The 20956-nt window shown below is 42.9% G+C and overlaps 1 protein-coding gene across 1 annotated transcript in view; it reads right to left on the minus strand.

The window, feature by feature from the left end:
* Positions 1-17570, minus strand: part of angptl5 (angiopoietin-like 5) — a 39229-nt gene extending 21659 nt beyond the window's left edge. Inside the window, exons 1-5 of the mRNA XM_078545820.1 lie at positions 17400-17570; positions 16473-16662; positions 11918-12021; positions 11122-11215; positions 9052-9152 (exon numbers count right to left, since the gene is read on the minus strand). Of these exons, the coding sequence (XP_078401946.1) occupies positions 9052-9152; positions 11122-11215; positions 11918-12021; positions 16473-16662; positions 17400-17498 (588 nt within the window). The 5' untranslated portion in view covers positions 17499-17570. The remainder of the gene's footprint in view (positions 1-9051; positions 9153-11121; positions 11216-11917; positions 12022-16472; positions 16663-17399) is intronic.
* Positions 17571-20956: the final 3386 nt, after the last annotated feature.

The raw sequence follows: 20956 nt of genomic DNA on the forward strand, positions 1-20956 counted from the left end.
GAGAGGAAAGTTTAGAGCAGCATTAACCATAGTGGAATTCATGAAATGTGGAACGATAATAAAGAATGCAATGGAGAAACAAAGAGCCTAGAATCAGGAAGTAAGAGGGAAGACTATAACAATTTTCATCTCCCAAAGCTCCACTGAGATATAACAATTGTAAGTAATTCCTTTGGTCCCTCAGACTCCCCCTGTATTTGCCATCAACCATCCATTTACCTTCTTGATCCTTTAAAGTGTTGTCAACTCTTAAATCCATGTCCATCACTCCTCTAAGTCCTTGTTTGAATTTTTCCTATCAGTTTTCTGTCCTCCCCACCCCTCCCATGTAACTGAAATATCCCTGACTAACCACAAATTATATCCTCTATACTGCTGGAGCCTGTTGCTCCCACCTCATTAGCTACCATTCCCCAGCCCTCAGGCTGCAGTTAAATTCAGATCAGTTTCCTGGCTGCATTGCGGGAGTCTCACATTATGCAACCACCACCGTAAAAATAGCAATTGTCGGGAAGGCGCTTGGATCCATTATTAAGGAGATGTTAACATGGTATGAAGAAAATCATAATACAATTAGACAGAGTCAAAAAGGTTTTATGTTTGACAAATCTGTTTTTTTTGGGATGTAACTACCAGGGTAGATAAAGGGGAACCAATGGATATGGTATATTTGGACTTTCAAAAGGCATTTGATAAAGTGCCACAAGAAGGTTGTCGGACAAAATAAGGATCCATACAGTTGAGTGTAATATATTAGCATGGATCGGGGATTTGTTAAAGGAACATGGACTGGCACATGGGCTGCACAGGACATCGCCAGCATCATAGCCCACACAATTTTATGCCTTTGGGGCTTCCATAGCACTGGAACCAGTGGTACCATGGAGTCCAATTTCTTAAGTAATGAGTCTTCAAAGGGATACAGATAGATTAAGCAATTGGTAATGAAGGTGGCAGCTGGAGTATAATGTGGGGAAATGGGAGGTTATTCACTTTAGTAGGAAGAAAAGAAAAATTGAATAGTTTTTAAATGGTGAGAAACTATTGAATATTGATAGTCAGAGGTATCGCTGTAAATGAAACACAGAAAGTTAACATGCAGTTACAGTAAGCAAATAGGAAGGCAAATGGTATGTTGGGCTTTATTGCAAGGGGGTTGGTTTCCAAGAGTAAGAATTCTTGCTGCAATTGTACAGGGCTTTGGTTACACCTCAAGTACTTTATACAGTTTGGTCCCTGTATCTAAGGAAAACTATACTTGACATAGAACTGGTGTAATGAAGGTTCACTAGATTGATTCTTGGGAAGAGAGGGTTGTCTTTTGAGGTGAAATTGAATAGAATGGTCTATACTCTATGGATTTAGATAAAGAGAGCTGATCGCATTGCTACATATAATACTCTGAGAGGGCTTGACAGGGTAAATGCTCAGAGGCCATTTCCCCTCAGAATCTAGAGGTAGAGGGCAAAGTCTCAAGATAAGGGGGTCAGTCATTTAAGACTGAGCTAAGGAGAAATTTCTTCACTGAGAGGGTTGTGAATCATTGGAATTCTCTACCCCAGAGGGCTATGGATGCTCAGTTGTTGAGTATAACCAAGGTTAAGATCAATAAATAGGGATATGGTAATTGGGCGGGAAAGTGGAGTTGAGTTCAAAGATCAATACGATCTTATTGAATGGCACAGCAGGCTTGAGGGGCTGTATAACCTACTGCTGTGTCTATTTCTTGGGTTCTTATGTTCCATTGCTTTACTTCTGTCAAAATATTTATCTGACATCCAATCTTTAATGAGCCACAATTTTCACCAGCCAATGAGGCTGAACCAGACTTTCCACACACCTGGTGGCCTATTAAACTCAGCTGAGCTTACAAACCTGAATCTTCCCCACCACAACGGCTGCCTACTTCCACCTCTGTACCGCTGCCCCACTCTGCCCCATACCTCAGCCCCTCTGCCTCAGCCATGTCTTTGTTACCTCCAGACCTGACTATTCCAATGCTGTCCAAGTCTTCCTCCCATCCTTCATCTTCCATAAACCTTAATTCACCGAAAACTCTGCTGCCGCATTGCATCCTGCACCAAATCCCTCATTCATTAGCCCTGTCCTTGCTGAACGTTGGTCCCAGTTCTCCAAAGCCTCAAATTTAAAATTATCATTTTTGCTAAATCCTGCATAAGAAAAATAAAAATTTAGGCAATCAACCAGTTGCAGAAACTACCCAAATTGGATTTTTCTACATAAAAGTGTTTACAGCTGAACCTTTGGTGGCAATGTTAGTTATGGAATATCACTACTTATAATTTTATCTCAGAAGTATTAGTACATAATATTATCTGTCATTGGAACATTGGAAATATCAACTTTTGCCTGTGTTCTGTTGCCTCTTCATTCCTCCTGATAGTAGTCTTACTATTGTTTGAATTATACACAAAATATTAATTTAAAGAATTAAGCTTACAATTCACTTGATAATTCAATTGATAATTGCTCAACCAAAACTTTGCTGCATATATCCTATCATGTACCTAGTCCCATTCACTCGTCACCCTATCTTCGTAGGCCCATATTTTTCTCCATCCTCAAATGTAAAAAAATTCATCCTCATTTTTAAACCCCTCTCAAGGAGGGATTTCTTATCTGTCTTATCATTGCAACCTCCTCCAGCCCTACCCTGCCAGTGTATATTTTTCTACATTAAGACTACTATACAAATGAAATTTGTTTGTTGTGCAATGAGCATCTGTCCAATTGCAAATGGAAACAGTTAAAACTGCAGCATGTATGAAATCACAAAATGGAGAGTCCCCACTCCTTTTAATCTAACAACACTGAAGATGTAGCTTCATAAAGTGCACTATACCTACCTAAAGTTCCTATCCCTTAAAGGGGATTGAGTTTTTTTAAAGCTACAGCGTGGAGGGGTAAAATGTAACTTTAATGAGGACACAAAAAGGTGACAGTGGATCAGCCATGCATTATGGGCTGAATAATAGAGTCAAGCGTGGTGAGCAGGACCTACATCTGGAATTGGGTGGCCTTCCAACTCCTACATCCGCCAATGCTGCATAAAATGGCTATTATGAAAATTTGGGCTGGAGAGTGTGTTTCCTGGCCTTGAGTCCTAAAAGAAGTGAGAATTCCACCCAATCAGTGCTGGAAGTGGGATGTCCAGTGTGCGAGGTCGTTGGCCATGACCCGGAAGAAGTTCACGGCCAGCCATTTAAAGGGCCACCTGGCACATCCGGGGCAGTGCCAGGTGCCACAACAAATGTGTGCCTTATACACAGATCTGAAGCATTATTTAACAGGTTATAGCATCAGTCTTTGTTTAAGATAAGTGTGAATGTTTTTAATATTGCTCAGAAATGTCCATTATCTAAGCTCTCTCTTGCCACTGATCACAGGTGGTATTCAATTTGAACATGAACATGTTTTCAAGATCTTAACATGGAGGGGCTGCCTAGTTATAGGATGTTTTCCTCCATAGGTGGCTGACTCAAGAGAGCGAGGGGAAAGGCAGGGAAGAAGGAGCAAAGCAGCCCCAAGATTCAATGATGATTTTCTCCGCACCCTCCTCTGGGCTGTGTTCACCAGACGTGAGCAGCTAATGCCAGCTGACGGGAAGTGGAGAGCTCCTTCAGTCATACATGCAACCTGGGAGGAGGTGGCAGCAGAGGTCAGCAGCATAGGGCTAGTAGGGCTAGACTTAGATGAAATGCGAGAAGAGGTTCAATGGCCTCCTGAGGTCGGCCAGGGTAAATAAGTCATCAGTATGTGTTTTCTTGTGCCCGGAAGTTACAGGATATCCTCAACAATGCTGGAGGCTTCTGAGGTGTTTAGAGGTCCAAGGCAACATGATGCAGCAAAGACATTGGTCATAGCGTTGATGCCTCTGTGCACTTTTCATTTTGGACCAGTGGGAGCTGGTGGGGGGTATGGGGGAGCCTCTACAGATGTGCAAGGCGGACAGTTTCGGCTGCCAAGCACTGTGCTGTCCAGGCATAGGCAGATGACCCCAATTAACCTAATAGTGTTAGTCATTGCAATTTTACACCTACTTTCAGGAGAAGTGTGCCCACAATTCCAGGGAGAGAGGCCGAACTGGAGGTGGTGTCCCTGAGCTTGCAATCTTAACGCCTCACAAGGAGGAAGTTCCCCTGCTCTCTTCACCTGAACCCATTAGGTCGATTGGCAGAGGCGAGATTGGAGAAAGGTGTGGGTCTGGCGAAAGGGCAAATGGTTGAAACCGGGACAAAGTGGTATGGAGCAAGTCGGAGGTGGATTGATGCTTGGCATGATTGAATGAATATTAAAATTTCCACCCCACCACTAAAAGCCATGGAAACTTCTTTGTGGAAAGCTTCTATGTTGCTGCAAGCGTACATATTGTTTGCATTGTGTCATATCTCATACTGCACATGACTGGAATGGTGCTGTACATTGTGACCTTGCAGAGCTTTTGAGAGGTTTGGAAAGCCAATCAATACCCTTTTTTCTGTCTCTCTTGCGTAGGTGAAGCCTCTTCCGTGGACCAATATGTCGATGCCAGCCTGCCAATTCCCTCCGACGATGAGGAAGAACACTCGGAGGATGCACCATCACACTCTCTCTCTCTACCTCAAGCACTACGGCAGAGATTAGCGTGTCACAACAGGGGCAGGCACTATCTGGTGATGGCACTTCATAATCGCATGTACAGCTGCCAGAGAGTGTTGTGAAGCAGGCCTCGGGCAGTCGAAGAAGTGTCAGAGGTGATCCAGAGACTGATTCCGAGTCGGATGATGAGCCTCTGGGGTCGTCCGTAAGGCGGCAGATGCTGGATATCCAATTCAAGGCGCAATGAAATTTGGTGGATATACCAAAGGGGTTGGGTGCTCTGAGCTGGACTTTGGAGGTGTCCATTCAGGCCATGTGCACTGAGATCACCCACACTTCAGGGTGTCAAGCTTCTTCCTTGGGAAGACTGGTGGCTGTCCTGGAGGGGCAAGCCGAACGTATTGCAGACACAATCATGGGAATGCACTTCGGCCTGCACGCCACCGCCCTGGCTGTGATCTCAGGGGCGCAGTGCCAGGGAGACTGGGAGCCTGGACACTGAGCCAGCTGCTGGGCCTTCACAGGAAGGCTTGGAGGACCAAGTGGACCTGATGATAGAGGATGAGCAGCTGCTGCAGCCATCTGGAAGCACTTCTCAGGGCACTTCTGATGGGGCAGCATCTTCTCGTTCCATCATTGACATTCGCCTCAACTAGTGCCACGGCGACAGAAGCTCCTCCTACCACTCAGCAAGAGTCTTCTAACGTGGCGGGGCCCTCAAGGCCTCAGCCACACAGAGGACGCCTGCCAAAGTCATCCAGGGTAACGGGAGTAGCAGATCAGGAACCTCTCTCCAGTACAACAGCAAGTGAGGCAGGGTTCCTGTGTCAGAGCACTAAGAAATGCTTCAGGAGAACTCCACAATAGCCACCAAACTGATCACATGGGTGCAGTTAGTCTGCTTGATAATGACATGTCTCAAAATGCTTAAGTGAATAAACCCTGACTTCACTGTCCTTCATGCAGAGGTTATTTCAATATGTCATAGCTGTTGAACTCCTTCTCGGGGGAATCAACATGTGCTTTAATAATTGGAGGCAGGGTAGAATGCATCGAATACCAAGGACTGGGCACGGTAAATTCGTTGACAGGATAGTGACATGAATCTCACATTCCACATGGAATGATGTTTGGACACATCCAGTGCACACATCTCTGAGGCTGGGACTTCTCAACCTATTGGAACCTCTGCCTTATCAAGGCATCCCTTGTGTCATGGCCATCAATGTGATCATGTCCAGGGCCTTGTACCTGTATGCCAGTTCCTTCATGTCATCTTCACCCTCATCCCCTGATGAATGGCTGCTATCTGGCACCCCCACTTCTTCAAGGGCATCCCTTCTCTGAATGGCAAGGTTACGGAGGGCACAGAATACCACAGCCATGAATGACACTCACGCTGGAACATACTGCAATGCACCCCCTTATCTGTCACAGCTTCTAAACCTCATCTTTAGCAACTCAGTAGTCTGCTCTACGGTGGCCCTGGTGTTTCCGTGGCTGTCATTGTAGCTCCTCTCCACATCTGTTCCTGGGTCCCTCACTGGAGTCATGAGCCATTTCTTCAAAGGACAACACATGTCACCCAGAAGTGAACCATCCAGGGCATCAGGCCAATGAATCTGAAACCTGAGAGTTACGCAAGATGTATGAGTCGTGACTGCTGCCCGGGTACCTCATGCATATCTGCATTATCCGTCGCAGACCTGCTGGACTTTCAAAGAGTGAAATCCCTTCCTGTTAATAAAGATACAGGGCTGGCCAGCTGGAGCCTTTATGATGACATGCATGCAGTCAATGGCTCCCTGAACCCTGGGGAAATCTGCACTTGCCACAAATCCTTTGGACAGGATTTTCCCTTCATTGGGCAGGTGCGGCGGGCGGGCCCGGGAATGGCCACAAAACGGACCGCCCCCGTGAACAGGCTCCAGCCACGATTTCACGCTGGCTGGCCAATTAACGGTCAGCTAACGTGAAATGCACACTAAGAGCGTCAGCGCTGCCAGGGTGGGGACAGGAGGAGCACGAGCGCTGAAGTCTGCGCTTATGCAGGGGAGCGTGCACTGAAGGCTCCCTGAAGCACAGAGCAGCCTCAAGGAGCTGAAGAATTTTAAATACAGAAATAAACATTTTACAAATGATATAAACATGTCCCCACATGTGACTCAGTCACACGAAGAGGGACATATTTAAAATAATGTTAAAAATGTTTTATTGCTTTTTTATTTACCGTTGGAAACCTCATCCCGCCCATGGATGAGGTTTTGTAAATAATACAAAGGTTGAGTGGGCAGCAAAAAATACAAATTAATTACTTGTTTAAGGGCCGTAATAGGCCTGTTAATTGTCGGCGGGCACACTGCCAACTCTCGCGCATGCCTGCCGAGCAAAATACCGTGCACTATTTTACTCCTGATTGGGTCGGGCACTGCCCACTTACGGGATAAAAATTTCTGCCCTCCGGCTCTTTCCAGTTGACTCTGGTGGTCCATTGTAAAAGAAATGTAATTGACTGCCCTTCTGACAATAGCATCATTGTAGACCTTGATGTGCAGCAGGCTGCGCCATGCCACTGAGGTCTTCACATGCCGCCTGAAAGGCTCCTGTTGCAAAGAAGTTAAGTGTAACAGTGACCTTTAAAGCTACAGGCATTAGGTGACCCCCAACGCAGTTGGACAAGATCTTCCTTGCCAGCATGTCACAAAGAGATGTGACTATGGCTCTTGAGAGCCTGAGCCTCCTCTGACATTGTGTCTCGGACATCTGAAGATAGCTCATTCTCTGCCGATATACTTGATGGGCTGCATAAGCCCTTCTGCTCCTCTGTTGAGGGTTCATGATGGCTTCATCATGTTCTTGGTTTGGCACAGCTCTGTCACCCTCATGTACCACCAGAGAATCCTGGATCTCTCGATGTGCCCTTCTTCCTCTCATTTTCCTCCTCCACATCCCCCTCTCCTCCTCACTGGAGGATCTATCTCCCATAGAAACAACGATTCCCATGTTTGGCCTAGTTAGAAGGCTGAAGTGATGGTGAGGGTCGAAATGAACCTCTCTGCCGGAGGATTAAGGCCTCTAAATAAAAGAAGTTTGAAATGGAAACTCTGCTTCTCCTTCTTGTACGAAGTGTTGCCAGCAGTCACAGCAGCCTGAACTGCTAAGCTGAAACTCAGGGCTCAGCTGGAGAATATAAACCTGCCCTAACAAGCTAACTGATAAAAAAACAAGAAACCCACCTGGTGTGAAACACTCTCTGCAAGCGTATTATTGCTCACGGCACATATTATTGTGATTGGGAGATTAATGAGCTTAACTACACCATTTAATGCAATTTGAATAATGCAGGTGGGCTCCCAATTTCTATCCCGCCGCCTAACTGGATCAGGTGGGATGACATCGGGAACACGACCCAACGTTATTGAGCCCGATAATACGTCAGCACGGACATATAATGTTCCTATTTTCACAGCATTTTATTCAGCCCTATATTCCTGAGTCAATTTTCCTTTAAAAGAAAATTGGTTGGAGTATAGAATGTGCAGCTGATCTGATACTGTCGATTTAGCACCCCACCAATATTGAATTTCACACCTGTATGTAATTTATTGACCCATTGTCTAGAGGATGTAGAAAGTTTTCAAGATGGTTGATAGTTCCCAGAAAGGATAGATCATTAAGAGAAATCTTAAAGAACTTTTGAAGCGATTTTTCACAAAGCAGTTGAGACTGTTAGGTGTTCAAGTGGGCTAATAATGTGTAACTGAACAGCAAAAACCACTAAAATGAATCCCAGTGGTTTGTTAATTTTTTTATGGCCAGCAGCTTCCGGCCCTGCCATAGCGGGACCTTCCGCGGGAGATTCAGCAGCCCAACCATGGACAATCCGGGCGGCAGGCGCGGCCAGAAAATCCCATCCATGTCTCTGAACTCATAGAGTGAAGTATCAGTAAACAATAAACAGAAGTAACTTATGTGCAAAGTTAGGAAGCTAGGACAAGAAGATGATGACTAAAGAAAGAAGGTAATAGACATTGGATTTCAAAAATGTATGCCTGGATCAAATAAAGTAAAATTCTCCAAAAAGATAGCACATCATGACAAGTGCACTCTTTTATATTCATTAAAGTAACTGCCCTTGATAGGGAATTCAAGATGTCTTCCTCATTTTAGTTCTAAGCTGCTTCAAGAAGAAGTCTTATTCCTGGTATACAGTGTCCTAGCCTAACTTATGCGTAAATTTTTGAAGTCAAATTCTTAGTAAGCAGATTCTTATTCTTGTGACATGTACCTGGGCTATTCAATTTTGCTTAATTTTTGTATTATTTGAACATTGAAAACACAATAAAATGCTGAAGGGGTTTGTTAGCTTCTATAGTGATTTTAAATGCATTATAGGCAGAGAACAAAGAATAAAAAAGCCAAGAAGTAATAGTATCAGAGTCTTATAAGTACCTCAAATGGGTAATCAGCTCCTTCTGGTTGTATTATGTAGATTCCACTTGGTGTTCTAGATATAGAACCTACAGTGTCCTTAATATCAGTGCAGTCAAATCCTGCAGCAATTATAAATAAACAATATTTTCTGGTGTTAATATAGAGAAGTTGGCAAAAACTGTGTTTTACTCTGAAATAATGTAACTGCTCTCTTTTAGTTTTGATTTATTTTTGTTATTAAATACGTTAGATTTTGCAAAAAGTGGCACACTAATCAAAATTAATCATTAGATTAGCAGTAGCAGTTGAAAAAATATCTTGAGCCGTGTTATCTCTGTAGTTTTTAATGTGGTTTTGAATTTCCTCTTAATTAATAAAAAGGTGCATCCAATAGAATGATTTTTAGGTTTCATGACCTGCCCCTACAAACTATGTTAAAGAGTACACTCAAGCAGATAAAACAAGAAAAAAATAATCAGCACAATTAAAATGCATATTTATTGCCTTTTAGAGATATATCAATACATCAAAATTAAAACATAAACATACATAATCTATTTTTGTGAATGTAAAATAAAATTCAAAATTCAAGCAGCTATTCTGTTAGTGTTTATTTGTGTACATGGATATGGGGGCTATTTCATTTTGGATGGACAGCAGGAGGAGCAACAAGTCCTTGCCATGAGGCCTGTCATTTTGTGGGTTGGACCTCATGCTTACACATCAGGAAGCCTACCTTGGGGAGCAGAAAATTGCTGCTGCACACTTCAGACTCCTCCAGCAATGTAAAGACAAGATTTTTTTTCCAGTTTTAAAAATTTCCAGCAGAGTAAGTGTAATAAACTTAAATTTTAAATTCTCCCACACCTACTGTAGCAACTTTGGCTACCAGGAATGCACGGCTACTCCTCTATTGCTGAAAAAAGAGACAGATTGCTGAAGTTTTTCATCTTGAACTCATCAGGATAAATGCAAGAATGCCAAATTTCAAACAATCACAACAATTCCACAATAGCTATTTCATACTACTACTATGCAGTGGCTATGTGAGTGGTATTTTACACTGACAGGATGCTGCTGTTGGTCCAGAAAGATGTTCTGCCTATTGCACAACTGAGCAATGTCAGGTGTGAATTTCATTACCAGTGTGATGCCAGGTACATGGGCCGCACATCCCAGCAATTGGCTGATCAAATCAAATAGCATATTCCTTCGGTTGTTCATAATAGGCAGAGTGCACTCCATACTCAACCAGCCTGCACTTTCAAAACCCTAAACAAAATGTCTGCTGTGAGATGTGATTCCGCAATTGAGCTGTACTTGCTGAACAATCCTGAGTGCGCGGATAGCTACACTAACAACCAAATTAAGATACTCATTCGAGCTCGTAATGTGGCTCATTTACACTTTCTAGAAGTGACATACGTTCATATGCAGGGACCCATTCTCTGCAAACAAATGGAATGTTTCAAGCCTTGCGCCTTTTTTGAATTACCTGGGAGCTTGGGGAGCCTACAGATCCCCCTTGATTTCTTCTTGACAATGCCTCAGCCAATCAGAGCCGACTTGCCAACCAATCAGCACCCTTTTCTCCTGTAATAGAAATTGTGACTGTTTGAAGGATTAAGGGGATTTGGCATTCTTGCATTTGTCCTGATGAGTGCATGATGAAAAGCTTCAGCATCATGTCTCTCTTTTCAGCAATACTCAACTTCTATACTACCAAATCACTGTTTGGGTACTCCTTTCATCTAACGTTGATGTGGCATCAATGTTGGCTATTATGCCATATGATATTTTCAATTATTAATGTATCACATGAACATATGCACATATTTCACCTGATGCAGTCATGTTCAATGGAACATCGTAGGAGTGGGCAGGCTGTGGGGACTTAGTGAAATGGCTCCCTGTCCAAATTGCTGCTCCCTCCCACCACAGATCCATCCAAAATCAGGAAGGCACTGAGCAAAAGGTTGGCCCTAATACAAGAAATGTCATACATACCAATAAATTTAGTAGTCTAGCATTAGTACAGTAACTATGATTTCAATGCATTTCTAGAACTGGCTGACAGTGGTCACTCACCATGTGACTGCACTGGTCTGGTGGGAAATTGCTCAGTATTGGTTGCCAGAAAGTGTGAATCCAAAAGAATGACTCTGTTCATCAGTTCCCTCACCTGTTAAAAGATTCATACATTTGTTGCAAACATTTGAAGGTACTATATTACCTATATTTCATCCTAGAAAAATTAAAAGTACTTTTACAAAAAATACCATTGCAGCTTCCAATTTTATAATCCTGCACACTGATTAAAAGTCCCTTATAATATCTAGGCTAGAGCTACCCTAATGGTTCAGCTGGCAATTGCACTACCCTGAATGGCACTGAGCAACGCAAAGCAAAAGGATTTCCAGTCTGATCTCCATTCTACAGATGGCCTCGTTCCTTTTGTTTCTGGGAATTGGGCATCAGGCAGCATTCCAGCTCTTGATTATTAGGAAGTATGAATGCTGGGCATGAGCAAAAGTTGTCACCAGGTTTACATATTAAGATGCATCATCTGGCAAGGTATCTTGCTAGACCAACATATTTCAAAATTTGTCACAGTTTAGTCAACATGTTCAGTGTTAGGGGTGGTGTGAGGGGAGGGGAATTAACAAATTATTTTTAAAACTATCACAACTCACCTATATGGGGGGGTGGGGGGGCGTAGGTGTAAAGATTTTTTTTTTGGATTCTACTATTAAACATATTTACAATTTTACTATACCTAGAAATTCTTCTACTTGGCTGTGTTATTATCTACTTCACCTTTATATAACCAAAAAATATTGAGCTAACAATGTCAAACTAAATAGCATATATATAGTGATCTTGCCTGGTTTGCGAGATTGTCCATGGATTGTTGCTGATCTTCCATCATATTTCGAATAAGTTTCTTGGTGTTTCTTGTGTATGAAACAATAGTCGCATGCAAATTTCCTTTTAAAAAATAAGTTAATTCCTTACTGTATTGATCTTTTGACATGTTCCAAAACTACAATTTAAAGTATAACATCTTTTACGCAAGTGTGAGGCTGTGGAATACACTACCAGACTGTGCACATTGAAAAATAGGTTAGGTAGTTAGTCGAACAAAAGGGGAAATATAGGGAAGTGTTTTTGGGTCGGCGAGCAGGGACAGGGCCCGCTTGCCGATGCATAAAATGACGCGCAGTGACATCAGGCATGCGTCCCGACGTCATCATATGTCATTTAGATTGTCAGTTTGGTGGGCGCGCAGCCTGTCAAAGGCCTATTAAGGCCATTAGGAAAGTAATTAAAGTTGTTAAGAAAGCTGCCCATCCAACCTTAAGGTTGGAGGGCAGGTGAAGAGCCCAGGCGGCCTTCACATTTTTCATGAAACCTCATCCAAGGGCAGGATGAGGTTTCATGAAGGGTTTATTAATTAAAATAAAAATTTTTGAAAAAATTAATGGACATGTCCCAGCTCATGTGACAGTTTCACATGAGGGGGCATGTCCTTAAATTTTTTTTTTTACCTTTCTTCAATATTTCATAAGTGAAAGCAATCTGCCTCAGGGAGATTTCTGTGCTCCTTCGCCGCATGCGTGAAAGAGCACAGGCCCCGTCTCAGGGAATTCCGCAACCCCCCCACCTGCACAGGGAGCGCTCAACACTTCCGGGCACGCATCACGTTGGGCGGGCTTTAATTGGCCCGCCCATGTAAAATGGCGGCGCAGCCCCGATTGGGGGCGCCGATCAAGTTCGTGCCCACCCCTGCCCGCCCCCGCACAACCCCCCCCCCCCCACACCGACAGGGGAAGTTTCTGCCCATAGGGTAGTGGGATCAAAGCAAGCATGTGAGATTGCTCATGGGGTTTAAACACCAACACAGAGTAGAAGGATTAAACAGCCTGTTGTTACGTTGTAATTTCTTTATAATACCACCTAAATGGACTTAAGCAAGGCCTACACAATGTTAGGGTCCAAAGTTAATTTAATATGTATGAATATCATTGGCTTTGTGTTACAAGGATGCATTTTTTAAAGATACAATTTCTATTTTTTCTTTTCTGCCTGGATTTTAAAAAAGACTGAAACCCTCGAAAAGGTAATTAAAACTGCCAGATGGCTACAATATACAGCTTGTTGGATGGGAAGAAAAGACACTCAACCCCCTGGGGAGCATGAAAGACCCCATCTCCTGTTGAACTTACTCTATACTGAAACATTGAAAATGTGTCTGAGATGAGACATCAAAATGCAATTACCTGTTCTAAAACGACTGCAGCCGATACGGACTAATGGAATTTCTTTGGAATATACAGTCAGCAGGGTATTTTAAGAGACTGTTACCAAGCAGGAGAGATATTAGAAATCAGAATACAGTACTGAAACAGACTGTAAAAGCTTACTCTCTCTCTCTCCGCAGTATTGTGCCCAGATTTGCAAAGTAACCGTCCTGAGAAGAAAAAATTACTGAAAACCGAGATCTTTTGGGAATAAACTATGGAAATCTGCTCCTTACAAATACACCCAGGAAGGAAACGGAATAAAATGGCCACAACGTGGAATCATCACATTGAGACCAGTCAAAGAACAGCTAACCATATACTCCTTTGCTTTATCTTCTTCGCAAACTGTTAAAAATCTTTAAGCCGAACCTTTTATTCTGCCATCTGTACTAGTGTGTGTGTGATCCCAAGTGAATGTATGTGACGTATGAATGGTGGTTGCGATTTACCTCGTGTTTTAAAATCTGGATTTCTTGATTTCTGTTTAACCTAAGAAAACTTGTTTAATTCTTTACAATCTAAAAGTGTAAATAGTGGGACTACTGCAGCATTGACAAAGCACATCCTCTCTAAATTCACAAAAAACCCTGTTACAGTCTGACCTGGAATGGGGGAATAGGGGGAGTCATTTCCCCCCTCCTCACATGGTCATAACAATGTCCCCACATGACAATTCTATTATCTTTGCAATTCTTTTCCAGACATTATTGTTGGCTGGGACTCTGCTGTAAGCAGAAATTCAAACATCACTTGCTGATATGGGATTTCTGGAAGGCATGTTAAATTATGCAAAATCTGTGTGCTGCAATCTGATACTCCAGTACAATTTCTCTAAGCTTTTGTGTGCCAAGCAACCACCAGAATGCATTCTGTGAGATATCTGCCCTTCCTAATAGCTGTCTCCAGTTGCAACATCGTATGCCCCATTACAACAATGTTTTCCCAACAGTGCAGTTAGTAAAACAAAGCAAAGTTATAAAATTGTAAGGAAATATGACTGCTTGTCAATGTAACTTCATTGCCAGAAAATATGTGCATGATAGCATTTAGATTAGCAAGAATATAAGCTTCAGTATAAGTTAAGACTAGACCAATTTACTGCAACACACGCAAATTCTTGAATGGTCAAACCATTTTTATTTGCAATGTAGCAGAATTATTGACTATACATTTGCAACTCCAAAATTGGCTCACATTTTGGGGTCTTGAGCATTTAAATTTAAAACATAAATTTTAATCAAATTTCCTGCAACAGAACTCATGTCAGTAAGTGCTTTTGAATATCAAGTTGAGGGGCTGGATTTACATCTTCGAGGTGAGAATTGAGAGTAAGGCCATTTCCCGACTTTGTGATCCTATCGCCTGCCTGGCAGTGCCCCATTCATGTTAGGGTAGAGGGGATGGGTGGGAGTCGGGGCCACTACCTTTGGAAGCAGGACCAAAGTGGAAATGGAGGCAGGCAGGTGCCGATGCGGTCAGGTTAGAAGGCCCACTTCCATTCACTGGAACATTGGCCCAGTTCGATACAAGAGTGTGAGGCCCTCTAAGCATCACTCCTCTCACCCCCCCACTCCCATGCCTCCCATCCCTCATCTCTTCACCTCCCATGCCTCCTTCAACCTCCATATCTCCCCTCAACCCCCATGCCCAATAACCTACTTCTATCCACCATCAAACCCATACCACCTCCATAGTCCCCATGCCTCTAATATCCCCCCTCACACCTCCATACCCATTCGCCCAACTCCATATTCCCCCACCCCTGTGCCCACACATCCAACCCCTTACCCTCTTACCCCACCAGGCCCACTCACCCAGTATCCACCATGTACAGCGACGGAGATTGAGGGGCGACTTGATAGAAGTTTACAAAATTATGAGTGGCATGGACAGAGTAGATAGTCAGAAGCTTTTTCCCAAGGTGGAAGAGTCAATTACTAGGGGACATAGATTCAAGGTGAGAGGAGAAAACTATAGAGGAGATGTGCGGGGCAAGTTTTTTACGCAGAGGGTAGTGAGTGTCTGGAATTCGCTGCCAGAGGAGGTGGTGGAAGCAGGTACGATAGTGGTGTTTAAGAGGCAGCTTGACAAATACATGAATAGGATGGGATTAGAGGGATACGGACCCCAGAAGTGCAAAATGTTTTAGTTGATGGGCAATATGAATGGCGCAGGCTTGGAGGGCCGAAGGGCCTGTTCCTGTACTGTACTTTTCTTTGTTCTTTGTACAGAACTCCTGAGCACTATAATAGCATTGGGAAGTCTTTGAGCTGCTCATAAAACTGCCAAGATAAACAGTCATTCAAAAACCACTTCAAAAAAAATTATCCTATTAAGTGGTCATAAAACTGTCAAAATAAACAAACTCACAGGCCCCTTGACAGCTATATCAACAACCCCTGCTGAGATGAATTCATTAGTAGGTTGAAATTCAACCAAGCATTCATAATAAGATTCCATTGCACAACTGCATCAGCAAACCTCCAAAGCTGAATACATTAAAACCTTTGAAGCTAATGAAAGAGCTCAACCATCTGTTCAAGCTTAAAGCAGGGAAACAGATGTCTGAGCTGTCAATCAATAAAAAGATTAACTCACAGGGCACAACTGGCACAATCAAATCTGAATATTTCCATTGTTCAATGTAGAAGAACACTTTATCCAGTGTACATAATGTGCTCTAACGGACACAAAAGCTTTTCTACTTTCACAATCCTGGACAATTTAATAATCACTTATCTTTTAAGAACCCGCACAACTAAAAATTGCTGGTGATGGGAATGGGGACGGGAATCCTGGAATCAGGGCCTGCCCACCATGTTTTTTGTTGGCTCACCTCTGTTCCAACATGGACAGAGGGATTATGAAAACCCGGTCCGAGGTCTCTTAATTGTTGTTGAACTAGGAAGAACTGAAGAGGCGTATAAATACATTCAGTGAGGTCTTATGGACCTAACTTCTGTTAGTTCAAACTGTTAGCAATGTTCACATCACATTGCTTTAATTTTCTTGTGAACTACATTTGCTCATTATAGTTTAATGAATATAAAACTATATTCATAGTTTGCAGTCATCAAAAAGAAAGTATTTAGCTATTACTCTGCATCTATACATTGTATATGGAATGTTACATACTGCACATATAATTCTTTTCTTTTTTGGATATTCTTCTTCGTATCCCACATGGCATGCTGCAGTCCGTGTTTTTTTTTGCAATACTTGAAGGAATGTGGTGGCTACTGGCTTTAGACCCAGCTTCATTTCTACTTGGTTGATTGAAGTTTGCAACAGAACTATTTTGACATGAAATTTCTTCTCCAGTACCCTGTTTAGTAAATAGATATTTAAATTGTTGCTGGTATCTGCACAATGGCTGATTTGCTACCTTAACAATAAGACCTTTCTAGCAATTTTTAAATTATAAAAGCATAAATAGCTAACTTAAACTATTTTGTTACATTAGATGGCAAGTATTAAATTTTAATACACACATTACAGAGCAGCACATTGTTGTACCAGTCACCTCAATGGCACCCCAGATGCATCTGAAGATCGTGAATGTTTGGAGCCAGTTTCTCGAACAATACAGCATTTTGTCATTATCGCAATGTAGATTTGTAGACTAATTCTCGGAGTGCTGCTTAAACCCCCTATCTTCCAATTCAGGAGCAAGAGTACTACCAGTTTTGCCAAGGCACTTAACTAAAAAGAGATCAACCCTAAATCAAGTAAAAAAGCAGTAATATCGAATAAAGGAATTGAAAAGACTGAGATTAGTCGTAATTGTGACTTATCTAAAGTGCAGGAAATTAGCATAAACAGAACAATATGTCGAACTAGTCTGCTTTTGATAAGATTTTTTTTAAGATTAGTTCAACATATTTTTCTTAATGAGTGTAAGGATGCACTCCAAAACCAATGTCAAAAACCATCTACATATATCTCTACTTAATATGAAACGTGCATTACGGATGTTAAGTTTCATAACATCTGGTAAAAAGCCAAGGGCTAAAGAGCATAAAACTCAAGAAGTGGCAAATAACAGATTAAAATATTTGTTACCATGGAATTAAATAATGGTGTGCTGTTTCCCATCGACGATACTTCCGAGATGAAACAGATGAGGATTTGTGTGCTCACTGTAATCCCCCATGTCCTCATTTTGATTTTAACACAATTATTAACTTTCTACAGCAGTACAGATTTTTGTTGAACCACATTTTCTCTGATAAAATGTTCTTTTGGCATATGAGAAGGAGGGAATGTGGCCAATGGCAGATTTACATCTGGTTGCAATAAAGAAAGCATTTGAATTGCATTATTTTCAAACTAGGTCCAAAATTAGATAAACAACAATGTTGTGGGAAATTTACACCTGGACCTTTTTTATTTCTAATCACACCCATTCTGATCTTTTCTTTTCAAATTGTAAATAAGCAGTACAAAACACAGATTAATTCAGAACGTTGAGAAACAAAAAAGGATTCTATGTTTTTGGTGAAAACAAATCGCATACAGTTGCTGAATGGACCTTATTAGAGGGAGAATGAAACTAACACAGGATGTTTCTTTAAACATATTTCTTCGCCTTCTTCCTATTTTATTTATTTTTGTTCATTCACGGAATGTGGGCTTCACTGGCTGGGCCAGCATTTATTGCCCATCCCTAGATGCCCCTGAGAAGGTGATGGTGGGTTGCCTTCTTGAACCACTGCAGTCCATGCGGTGTAGGTACACCCACAGTGCTGTTAGGAAGGGAGTTCCAGTATTTTCACCCAGCAACAGTGAAGGAACGGCAATATATTTCCAAGCCAGGATGGTGAGTGACTTGAAGGGGAACTTCCAGGTGGTGGTGTTCCCATGTGTCTGCTGCCCTTGGCCTTCTAGATGGTAGTGGTCGTGGGTTTGGAAGGTGCTGTCAAAGGATCATTGGTGAAATCCTGCAGTGCATCTTGCAGATGGTACACACTGCTGCAACTGTGCATCGGTGGTGGAGGGAGTGAATGTTTGTGGATGTGGTGCCAATCAAGTGGGCTGCTTTGTCCTGAACAGTGTCAAGCTTCTTGAGTGTTGTGGAAGCTGCACTCATCCAGGCAAGTGGGGAGTACCCCATCACACTCCTGACTTGTGGCTTATCGATGGTGGACAGGCTTTGGGGAGCCAGGAGGTGATTCCTAGCCTCTGACCTTCTCTTGTAGCGACAGTATTTATATGGCTAGTCCAGTTTAGTGGTAACCCCCAGGATGTTGATAGTGGGGGATTCAGTGATGATAATGCCATTGACTGTCAAGGGGAAATGGTTGGATTCTCCCTTGTTGGAGATGGTCATTGCCTGGCACTTGTGTGGCGCGAATATTACTTGCCACTTGCCAGCCCAAGCCTGGATATATTGTCCAGGTCTTGCTGCATTTGGACGTGGACTGCTTCAGTAGCTGAGGAGACACAAATAGTGCTGAACATTGTGTAATCATCAACGAACATCCCCACTTCTGACCTTTTGGTGGAAGGAAGATCATGGCTGCAGAAAGAGTGTTATGGAAGCTACAGTATGAGTACACTTTGTGCATCCAGCAAGATAGTTACAATTCAGGCTTGTGTCTAAAACGTTTTATTAGTTCTCACAGCAAAAAAGCTGCGCTCAGCTTTAAACTAAACCTTAACCATTTGTTATTTGGGATATAGCATGCCATGTGACAAATAATCCTGCCTTTTATTGTCATAACCTCACAAGAGTGGGCAAGGTCAGTGAATGATTCTTTAAATACCACATTCAATTGCACCATTAGCCTCAGTTACTGACAAAGGTGTCAGCTGTGATTCAGTTAGAGTACTCTTGCCTCTGAGTCGCAAGGTTGGGATGCAAGTTCCACTCCAGATACTTAAGCATAAAATCTAGGCAGCCCTCCAGTCCAATTTTGATGGATTCTGGAGGGGTCCCAGCAGATTGGAAAGCTGTAAGTGTAACGCACTATTCAAGAAAAAAGGGAGAAAGAAAGCATGAAGTTATGGCCACTTGGCCTAACATCTGTCACTGGGAAAATGCTGGAATCCTTAGTTAAGTATCAGGACATTTAGAAAATCATAATGCAATCAGGCAGAGAGAACCTGGTTTTATGAAAGGAAAACCCTGTTCGATAAATTTATTAGAGTTGTTTGAGGATATAACAAGCAGGGTGGATAATGGGGAACCAGTAAATGTAATGTATTTGGTTTTCCAAAGAGCATTCGATAAGGTGCTACATAAAAGGTCACTTGCATGAGATGACAGCTCATGGTATTGGGGGTAATATATTAACATGAATAGAGGATCGGCTAACTAATAGGAAACAGAGGGTATAATTTAATGAAAGCTCTAGGGGCGGGAAACCTGGTGGATGAGCTGAGTTAATCAGGCAGGAGCTGAAATGCTGAAATCACGACAGTGGGTTCAGAATGAAAAATTAAGTCAACTGCATGGTTAGTGGTGAGTCAGGTCTCACACTGTCCCGTGTCAGGTTCCTACTTGTAGTACATTTGCATGCCATGAATACTTAAGTCCTACCTTCAAGATTAAGGGTGGGATTTTCCACCCACCGCCAGGATTGTCCAGTCCTACCAAAAGTCAATGGACCTTTGGCAGGGCCACTGAATCTCCCATGGCAGGTCCTGCCACGATGAGGCTGGAAAATCCCGGCCTAAGTTAGTGGCGCATGGGAACCTCGTGACTCCCATTTCAGTCATTTAAAGGTGGTGTGCACCAGTCGGCTTTGTGCAGTTGTGTCTGAGGTTAGTGATTGTCTTTGTTGAACTCTGTGGCACATGGGAGGGGAGCAGGAGAATGGCAGCTTGCATGGAGGATCAGGACTGTGAAGGGTAAGCCGGGGGATGAAGAAGGGTGTGGCGGTTTGGGCAGGGGCATGGAGGTGTGAATGAGGGCTCCAGGAGAGGACAGAGGGTGGGGTTGGAGCATGGAGCAGTAGAACAGGGCTCCAAGGGAGGACAGAGGGTGGGGTTAAGGCATGAAAGTGTGCAGTGGGAAGGGCCTGGAGTCTGGGGAATACACCAAGCAGCCTATAATGACTGAAACCTCAGAATCTGCTGCATCTTTACAGGCCACTGACTTCACATAAGGCATTCAATTGTGCCTGTGCAACATAATTTCAGGAAATCTCCTCAACACTGTATATAATGGAGTGTCTGCAGAGCCCGCATCTTCCTCTATGTCCCACAGGCTGGCGAACAGCTAATGGACACACACATGGGCCATAAGTTTTTGCTGAGCGGACAGACACACACCAGACCCGCTCGAGCATAAAATGACGCGTGATGACGTCGGCCAAACGTCCTGATGTCATTGCGCACTTGCGCGATATTTCAGTCAGCGGGTGCCCGCGGGAATTGGCAGCATGCCAGCCGACAATTAACAGGCCTATTAAGGCCATTAAAGTAATAATTAAATGCACATTTTCATTGCCCGTCCAACCTTATGGTTGGCGGGCTGGCAAATTGGCCAGGCGGCCTTTGGATTTTTTATGAAACCTCATCCATGGATGGAATGAGGTTTCCAACAGGAATTAAAAATAAAAATGTTTAAATCTTATTTGTAATAAGTCCCTGCTCATGTGACAAAATCACATGAG

Source organism: Cetorhinus maximus, chromosome 7 (genome assembly GCF_964194155.1).
Source record: "Cetorhinus maximus chromosome 7, sCetMax3.hap1.1, whole genome shotgun sequence".
Taxonomy (NCBI): Eukaryota; Metazoa; Chordata; class Chondrichthyes; order Lamniformes; family Cetorhinidae; genus Cetorhinus; species Cetorhinus maximus.